General features: G+C 43.7%; 1 protein-coding gene across 2 annotated transcripts; it reads left to right on the top strand.

Moving 5' to 3' along the window:
• The first annotated feature begins 3527 nt into the window (after positions 1 to 3527).
• On the top strand, positions 3528 to 7621 carry LOC109956683 (polyadenylate-binding protein-interacting protein 2-like). Of its 2 annotated transcripts, none has more exons than XM_020593996.1 (3): positions 3528 to 3736; positions 6062 to 6268; positions 6838 to 7621. In XM_020593996.1, exons 1-3 carry the CDS (start codon positions 3596 to 3598, stop codon positions 6901 to 6903), a joined length of 414 nt encoding a protein of 137 aa, XP_020449652.1. In that variant the 5' UTR covers positions 3528 to 3595; the 3' UTR covers positions 6904 to 7621. The 2 variants fall into 2 exon arrangements, with proteins under 2 accessions (XP_020449652.1, XP_020449653.1); XM_020593997.1 differs by having other exon boundaries at positions 3529 to 3736; positions 6083 to 6268; positions 6838 to 7620.
• The last annotated feature ends 2236 nt before the right edge of the window (positions 7622 to 9857 follow it).

The following is a 9857-nucleotide window of genomic DNA, read 5'->3' as shown; positions in this document are numbered from 1 at the left end:
TGGTGGGTCGAGCAGCCTATGTTTTGTTATTGGCTCTGCTCATTGTGTTTATTGTAAATATATTTATTAGCTACGAAAACCATATAGCTGTATAGTATCTCATAAATATGTATCTGCGTTGTGCTACAATCTGTCTAGCAAAGAGAGTGCGTTTTAAAAGAAGGCAGACCCCCTGAGCCAGGACCACAGTGCTGCAGTCAAGGGCGAAAGCTGAGTAGTCCTAGAAGATGTCCTAGCAGGGGACATTATGGAAGACCACTTCTACCAAGAAAAGAACAGTGATGGAAGAAATACTCAAATCCCATAAAAGTAACAATACAATAGTGTAAAAATACTCTGTTACAAGCAAACGTCCTGCACTCAAAATGTTACTTAAAAGTAAATAAGTGGTAACATCAAAACATACTTAAAATACCAAAAGTAAAATAACTCATTATATAGAATGGCACATTTAATATTAATGTATATGATTTGATAACAACTACAGATGCATTATTGTGTTCATTTCATTTAATGCTTTAGGTAGTAAAGGTGGAGCTAGTTTTAACTAGCATATACATACATGAATGATGGATGGTGATGGACAGGTTGACAGATGAGGTCAGACAGGAATCTCCATGGACAATGATGTTTGAGGATGACATTGTGATCTGTAGTGAGAGCAGCGAGCAGGTGGAGGAACACCTGGAAAGGTGGAGGTCTGCTCTGGAAAGAAGAGGAATGAAAGTCAGTCGTGGTAAGACAGAATACATGTGTATGAACGAGATGGAGGGAAGTGGAACAGTGAGGTTACAGGGGGCAGAGGTCAAGAAGGTGCAGGAGTTTAAGTATTTGGGATCAACAGTCCAGTGTGATGGGGAGTGTAGGAAAGAGGTGAAGAGACTTGGTTAAAACCATGTCTCAGAAGGAAAAACTACCTATAAGAGCATTGTTTCAATAGAAATACAAGTGTGCTGCCTGTCTCATTATTCTGACAAATCCATACGGCATCAGAGGGACAGCTCTGGTCGGCTGTTTTGGGGACAAGGTCAGAGAGGCCAGATTGAGATGGTTTGGACATGTGCAGAGGAGGGATAGTGGTTATATTGGTAGAAGGATGTTGGAGATGGAGCTGCCAGGCAAGAGGTCAAGAGGAAGGCCAAAGAGGAGATATATGGATGTGCTAAAAGAGGACATGAAGTTAACTGGGGTGAGAGTAGAGGATGCTGAGGATAGAGTTAGGTGGAAACAGATGATTCGCTGTGGTGACCCCTAATGGGAACAGTCGGAAGAAGAAGACATACATGTATGTATGAATGAATGACACTTTATTATAGACTCAAGGTCCAAGTTCAAAAACTAAAAAAAACAATAAAAAACAGTTAAAAAGGAAAGAAGCGGAAACAACAATAAAAATAAAAACCAAATACAAGACATCAACCATAAACTACTATCCCTTTAAATGTTTATACTGTAATTTAAATTACTGCTGGGTAGCTTCTGAATTTTTCACCATAGACCAGTGATGTCTTATAATTATACTCTATTTTTGTATTAATCTAGTTATGAAAACTAACCAGTAACTAAAGTTATAAAATAAATGTAGTGGAGTAAAAAGTACAATAATTGTCTCTAAAATATAGTGAAGTCAAAAGTTTGAATTAACAGAACATGAAGTTGAAAAGTCAAGGCAGTGAAGAAGGGACTCCTGAATGATGACATGCTGAACAGCAGGACTAACCTCACCCCAGACCATGTATGCAACCTGAAGGTAGAAGTATACCGGAAACCTACACACACATGGACCAATACCTGTTTTCTGACTCACACCATCCACTTCAACACAAACTGGGAGTCATCAGAACTTTAAATCACAGGGCAGAGGAAGTGCCCACAAATGCAGAAGGGGCCAAGAAGGAAAAACTACCTCACCAAAGCAAGGAAGAGGCCCAACACCAACAGGGAGAAACCAGAAACAAGAGGGGATAACACTGTCATCCCTTATGTGGCTGGTTTATCAGAGAAGTTAAAAAGGATATTTAGCAACCACAATATCCCAGTTAACTTTAAACCAGGGAACACCCTGTGGCAGAGACTGGTCCACCTGAAGGACAAAACAGGACACAAACAGAGTGTGGTGTATGCCATTAAGTGTAGTCAGGAGTGTAACGACTTCACAAACGCATGGCCCAGCACAGGAGGGCCAACTCCAGTGGACCAGAGTCAGCAGTCCACCTCCACCTGAAGGACAAAGGACATTCTTTTGAGGACAGTGAAGTCCAGATCCTCTCCAGAGAACATCGCTGGTTTGAGAGAGGAGTTAAGGAAGCTATTTTTGTAAAAATAGAACACCCCTCACTAAATAGGGGTGGTGGACTAAGACACAACTTGTCATCCATCTACAATCCTGTTTTGAGATCTCTACCCAAACATGCCCACCAGGACAATAGGCATCAGTCCACAGGGGCGGATTCAAAGACAAGTAACGACTCTCACCGATACTGGGTTGTAACGACTCAGTCGTTAAGGGACATTGTTGGGCATCAAAGGACTGAAACACCACCGAGGGGGATAAATATCTCCGACTCAACACCAGTCAGTCAGAAATGATGAAGCCTCTTGGATGAGAGGTGAAACATCTTCGACCTAGAAATCTAGTCCAGTAGAAGTTTTTTCAACTTACTATCACCTGGATGACTGAGAATCTGCACAGACAACAGAACATGAAAATACTCAAGTAGCGATACCTCAAAATTGTACTTAGCTAGAGTACTTGAGTAAATGTACCTAGTTACTTTCCATCTTTTGATTTTCTATGTCATTATTAAGACAAAATAAAAAGGTCAGTGATTCCCAACCTTTTCATATGTTTTAAAAGTCTGTAGATTGATTCAGTAGGATGAAGAAAGGCAGCAATTCAACGCACAAACAAAAAACCAAGTCCAAATAAAATAAAAATGAAAGTCACTTTCGGCTTTTCTCCGTTTAGGGGTCGCCACAGCGAATCGTCATACTGACGACTCGCATGTTGACATTTGGCACGTGTCTTACGCCGGGTGCCCTTCCTGACGCAACCCTGATTCGAACCCGCAGCAAAAATACGCAATTTAAAGCATTAAGGTTACTACTTTCCGACGCTAGTGTCCCTTTGGTTTTAATAAGTCATGTAGCACGTGAAGGCAGCAGTGCGGTTTATCCAATCGTAAGCGAGCACCGAGTGACGTTGCAGATGTAAACAAACAGAGGCAGCGCGGCCATTACAGTAGCAGAAGAGTTTCGTTATTCTGTTGTCGAAGAAAACAGGTTTTCAGGTATTTTCATTTACAAAAAAACACAACAGTAAACTTGTATAGATTAATATGACGACTTTCAGTGTTTGTAATAATGTTTTTCTGTCTATGTAACTCGCTTTTTCTGGTCTGTTGATTGTAAAAATGGCAGAGTCGGCGACAGTCGTTAGCTGCCTGCTATTGTCTGTCAGACAGCGGCCATCACAGCCGACCACTGACTTCATGGAAACTCGGTATTTCATGGTTGAACGGCTCGTTTATGTGTCCTGTAGGGGCCCTTACTAGACTGCCTGACTGCCTGACTGCCTGTTTGGGAGACGAGTGAAATGAAGGACCCAAGTCTCAACAACATCGCCGTGAATATGACGATTAGCAACGAGGTGATCCTGAGCAACCAGTTGATCTCAGACGAGAACCCGTTCGCTGAGTACATGTGGATGGAGAACGAGGAGGAGTTCAACAGACAGGTGAGGATCACAACCAACAACACACATTGTGCTCAGGACACAGAGAAAAGAGATGGGTGGTGTCACTGATTTGGTAGGTAGGTAGAACTTTATTGATCCCACAGTGGGGAAATTCCAGTGTTCCAGCAGCAGTAAGGGACAAAAACAACAGAGAGCAAGCAACAAGACACCATAAGAACAGATACCACACACCGATCTTGATGGACAAATTCAGAAAGCACAGAAAAAAAAAACAAAACAAAAGGGAACAGAGCTACTGGAACTCACTGCCGCCCTGTGCGGTGCGTCTTAAAATATTTGACACGTTTTATTTCCCACTGTTAATTTCAATAAAAGAAAAATTGTAATTTTTAGTAAAATGCAACTCAACATTAACATGCAGACGTGCTAAGCAGGTTTTACAGTCCAAAATGTATTTTAGTTTTCTTTCTGACTCTTTACATTCATTTTTTTTCACATTCACATCTCACATTTTATGCCTTTTTGAAATAGCTGAAGTTTACTCATGTTTTATAGCAGGTTTCCTGTTTTTTTCTGTCATGTACTCTGCATTTTCTATTCCATCCACAGAGAGGCTATGTGAATCTGTTGCAGCGAGGTCTGGACAGGACTTAGACACTCATTAACAAAGGTTTTCAGCAGCAAAACTCCCTCTCCTCATTCAGTCTCTAGGTCTCTGGACCACAGCTGTTCTCTCTCTCTCTCTCTCTCTCTCTCTCTCTCTCTCTCTCTCTCTCTCTCTCTCTCTCCTCCTCCTCCTCGGATGGACCTCAGCCCTCCCATTTATACAAAGGGCGGAATCTACTCATCTCAACAAAAATCTCCCTGTTGTTGGGGCATGTTACAGTGACCCCTCTACAACTTGTACTTTTTATACAGGATGGCGAGGCGCAAAACTGGCACAAAACACTTGCATTGAATGGGCAGTGTAAAAGGTGCTGTGATGGTAAAGAGGAGCCGCTGCACCTCCTTGACTTCAAGCTTATTTTCAGCTGAGCAGGGCCAGGTGATGATCACTGCAGAGACTTCTGCCTCTGTCTTTCCAAAGCAAAGACAGATTTATTGGTCATTTAAGGTCAGCACAATCTTAACTGTAGCTTCAACTATAGCTTCAACAACATCTGAAAAGCACAACAGGTAAAATAGAACTGTCCTCACACAAACATCTGTCTGAAACAGATGGTATGATCCTCACAGAGCAGAGACAGTGTCCTGTATGAGAGCAGGGCCACTGTGGATGGTGAGAGGAATCTAACAACAAGGAAAAGCCATTGCTAGCAAACCAGGGCCTTTCAGCCCAGAGCAGATCTGTAAAAGGTCTCTTGCTTCAGATGAACAAACATTTTTTGGTGCTGGAGCAGGGAAACTATTTCATTCTCTGTGCTACTGTGTGGGAGTGATTCTTACAATTTTATTGTCCAGGAAAATAGGTGATGAGTCCCAGTAAAAGCGTTTCTAAAAGAGACGTTTGTCAGGTTGTGCTTCCATTAGTTTTTCTTTCCAGGAGGCACAATCCACTAAGCCTGACTATAAACTGTTAAGTCAGACAATGTGAGTGACTTCCTCCTCCTGGGCCCCAGCGTACATGACTTCTCCTGTTGCACTGTCCAGTGCAGAGCAGCTATGAATTCATCCTCTCTACAGTACCAAACTAACATTAGATAACCCTTTACTGTTGGTCAGAGCTGGACAATGTATTTAGTACTGCAGTTTAAAAATACTCCATTACAATTCAATGTTCTGCAGGGATAATGTCAGGACAGTGTACTTAGAGTATCGAAGGTCATTCAGACTAGTGCCCCATAGTGTATTATTAAATTATCCTGACTGATACATTAATATGTTTGATTCAGTCCCGGAGTGATTGGTGACCAGCGGATGTTTGGATGGGTATACATGTAGAAATAATCCTAGCATATAGAACAGTGTGTAGAATTATTCCAGCTAGGGCTGCAGCTAATGGTTGTGTTCATTTTCAGTGCATCATTTGGTTATGTAAGCTATAAAATGTCTAAAATGTTAAAGAAAAGATGTCCCTCACAGTTTCTCTGAATGCGAGGTGACGTCTACAGGTGTCTCGTTTTGCCTGACCAACAGTCCAGAACCCATGAGGGTCAGTTTACTGTGTGAAAACAGAGAAAGCAGATCATCTTCAGGTAAAATAGATGAGAAGGGGTTAGGGGCTAAGTCTGAGGATCGGCCTGCTGTGTGTAGAAACGGGTATGCTCCTTTACAGCTCACTCTGGACTTCATGCTTGTGCAGACAGGTGATGGATCACGTGTGTTCATACTGTGCCTGTGACCCACATACATAACATGTCTCAGACTGCTGGCGCATGTGTGCAGGTGGAGGAGGAGCTGTGGGAGGAGGAGTTCATTGAGTGCTGTTTCCAGGAGATGTTGGAGGAGGAGGAGCAGTGGGAGTGGTTCATCCCGTCCAGAGACCTCCCCTCTCAGACAGTCAGTCAGCTACAGGAGCAGATCAGTCTGCTGGTCCTGGATGCAGACGCAGAGGCAGACTTTGACGTCGCGGTGAGTTCAGGAAACTGTGAGGGCCAGTCTCACACACCAGTGCATCACTGTTACTGCTTGAAAGGTGTGTGCAGCAATGATGTGAAAACAGATTCTTCATCATCACATGTCCACTTTTTGGCTACTTTGTCAGTGAAGAATGGTTTCACACAAGAACATGTTCATTATTTCTGAGTACTGGCAGCAGTAAAGTCTTGGTGTGTGCACTGGTGTCAGAAACCTTTGACAGAAACCAGCTCTCAGTGCTGGGTTCTGACATCGATGTAATGAACGAGGCTGCTAATGTCTTGGTTTTTGTTATGGTCACACACCCAGACCCTGGTTTAACTTGTTGCTCTGTGCTGCAGACTGCAACTGCAGACCTCCACTAGTCTGCTAGCTTCTCACAAAGCATTTTGGAGCTGGTTATTGGTAAACCAGGGTCTGGATGTTGTGACAATAACAAAAACAAAGACAATCACCAGCCTCATCCTTGACATGTGAAGGGTCTGCTCTGAGCTGTGTGAATGAGACGGACACACACAGCAGAGGTCACTTTCTCACTGACCTCCTCATCCTCTTCCCTCCAGATCAACAGCAGCCTGAACCCCAACGCCAAGGAGTTCACCCCAGGGATCCAGAAACACATCATGTGACCCAGCCAGGCCCCTCCTCTCCCGCCTCAGTCCACACTGTGACATCATCAACAAGATGTCTGCCGTATTCTCCAGTCGCCACTCCACCTTCAGCCTGACATGTTGCCAAAGTTCTGCGCTTGCCTCACCTGTTCAACTTCACAGTACAGTTACTCTTAGTTACTAATTACTGCTGCTAGTTGCTGCAGTCCCCCCGTCTGTTTGTGGTAACTGAATGTAAACCAGTAGAGGAGTGTCTGTGTGTAGCCTCAGTCCAGAACAAACCGGTTTACATATTCTCAGCTTTTATTTGCACTTTTTATTGTATCAATTCTGAAAACAAACATTTTAGTCGACCTCTGTCACGTTCAGAATCTGCTCGCATCAGAGAGCACTTTTCAGCTCCTGATTTGTTTCACAACGTTAGAGCCTGGTTCGTTCACTTTAGACCCGGTTCTCTCTGCTTTCCCAGCGTCCTGTGTGTGTGTGTGTGTTTTGGGTTTTTTTTATCCCCCTGGGTCCCTTTTGGTCCCTCTTTGACCCTGTTAGTACCCGCTGGTCTGTCTTTGCCCCTGCTGGTTCCTATCGACCCCCAGAGCAGCCGGCTGTCTCCCACCTCATTAATTGATGTTTGTGTTGAGTTTTTCTACATGCACATAAAGTACTGTATAAAAAGTCGTATAATGAAAAAAGTTGTTAAAAAATCTATTTTTTCTTAAACTATTTGAAAATAAATGTATATGGAGAAAAAGCTGCAGTGTCATCTTTCTTTCCACTGAGCATCCTCGTGAAATGAGCTCAGCCTCCTGAGACTCGGCACCGCTTCACCCAGAGCTGGCAGATACAGGACTGCAGCGATGTGTATGTGTCAGGTGTCTCTGGAAACACATCACATCCACAACCTGTTTTCACTGTAGTAGGATTCTCTTTTCTGTCTGGAGGCTGATCCTGCCCACAGTGCACATGTATAGATGGCACTAATAGCCCACCAGCTGCTGGTTTGTGTGGAGTTATTTCCACTGGGACAGAGTGCTGTCGTCCAGCAGAGGGCGGTGCAGCTTCTTCCTCTCCTTTGGTTTGGGTTGCACTATATTACTTCACATCCCTGGTTCCTATTGGTACTTAAATGTAGGTATAAACAAGGTTCTGGTGAACAGCTGGCTTTTTCTAGAAGAGAGGAGAAATAAATGATACTTTTTTGTACATACCAGATACTTGCAGGGCACAGTGCTGGGAAACAACTGAACTCTGGAAGAGAAGGTGGTAAACTTTCTCTTCACTGAGTAAAATGCGGTGTTTTAGTGCCTGGTTAAAAAATGAATAATAATCAGGATAATCACCTTTATTTGGCCAAGTATGTTACATACAAGGAATTTGATTCTGGTACAGAATCGATGGCAGCCATCTGCGGCGCCAACTCCATACCGATGCCTCTAACCATCGGGGGCAACTTGGGGTTTCAGTGTCTTGCCCAAGGACACTTTGATACGTGGACTGCAGGCACTGAGATTCAAACTTTCAACCTGCCAGTTGGGAGACGACCACTCTACCCACTGATCCACAGTCGCCCCCACTTAATAACGTCTTATCACACTTCATAAAAATCTGTTCTAATTCTAAACCTTAAATCTAACCCCAAAGGGGCCCTGAGGTAACCGATGACTGAGACAAGTCCAGTTGTCTCCGCTGAGCCAGGCGTGTTCGTCTGTCCTAACACCTCCTCCACTTTAGCTTCTCGTCTTCATACAAGTTGTGATCTTGGTTACAGCGGTGGCTCTTGAAGTCAGTTCATATGTACATGTTAGTCAGCCTGTGAGCTGTAGTCGCCTGTTTATCTCTCGGCATTGAAAGTCTGTTGCTTGTAGAGTTGTAAGACTACTAGATGTTATTACAATAGCACTGAGCTACTAGTTGCTTCGATGTTAGTGAGGATGTTGAGTTTCAAAGTATCCATAGGTCCCACACCCTTCGTATGTAACCCCTCTCGCTGGGGTTACTTGTATAGTAGCATTCCAATAGTTCCCTGTTCTCCTTTCTTGTCCATGAATGTCTTTTCCAACTCTCATTACCAATGAGGTAGGCAGGTAGCCTACTTCAACTGGACTAGATTTCTAGGTCAAAGATGTTTCACCTCTCATCCAAGAGGCTTCATCAGTTCTGACTGACTGGTGTTGAGCCGGAGATATTTATCCCCCTCGGTGGTGTTTCAGTCCTTTGAACGCCAACAATGTCCCCTAACGACTGAGTTGACCATGGTCTTGTCCTAATACACAACGAAGGAGCCCCACTCAGACCCACTGTCAGCAGCATCAACTCTGTGACTTACAACATAGCCAAGCACGCGGCCACCATCCTGGCTCCTTTGGTGGGAAACACACAGCACCACATAATAAACTCCCAGGACTTCGCAAGGAAAGTCCAACAACTGCAGCTGGACCAGAGATCATTGGCATGGGTTCCCATAGAAAGATATGTTTGAAGCCTGAAATGTGGCAAAAGGTCGCAAAGTTCAAGGGGGCCGAATACTTTCGCAAGGCACTGTATGCCTAATGCAGGGGATGCAGCGCATCCACACAAGGTCAGCAAAGTAACTGCTGCCACAAAAGATGTAGCAAAGAAATCACTAAATTTTTCCACTTGCCAAAAATTTTTTTTTAACAAACCAATCATCAATGTAATTTTTAATTTCTGAATGGTCAGCCATCTCCTCTAATAAAAGTTCAACCCTGTCAGGGCCCTAGTAATTGAGCCATCAGGTGCAGTGTTATTTGGGATGTGAGTACAACACTGTTGCCCAATCATAGTACAAACACCCCCTTTTTTAATCAGAATGATGGGGACGTGTATGGGCTCCTGTGTCAACCATACACGTGATCTTAACCATCGATGGTTACCTTAACTAGTGGTTCAAGAAACATTTCCTAGGAACACCGTGAGTCACCTGTTATCAGTTCTGGGCAGCTCTAATGTTGAGG

This window comes from Monopterus albus, unplaced genomic scaffold (genome assembly GCF_001952655.1).
Source record: "Monopterus albus unplaced genomic scaffold, M_albus_1.0 scaffold21.1, whole genome shotgun sequence".
Taxonomy (NCBI): Eukaryota; Metazoa; Chordata; class Actinopteri; order Synbranchiformes; family Synbranchidae; genus Monopterus; species Monopterus albus.
This window is presented reverse-complemented; position numbering and strand designations above follow the sequence as displayed.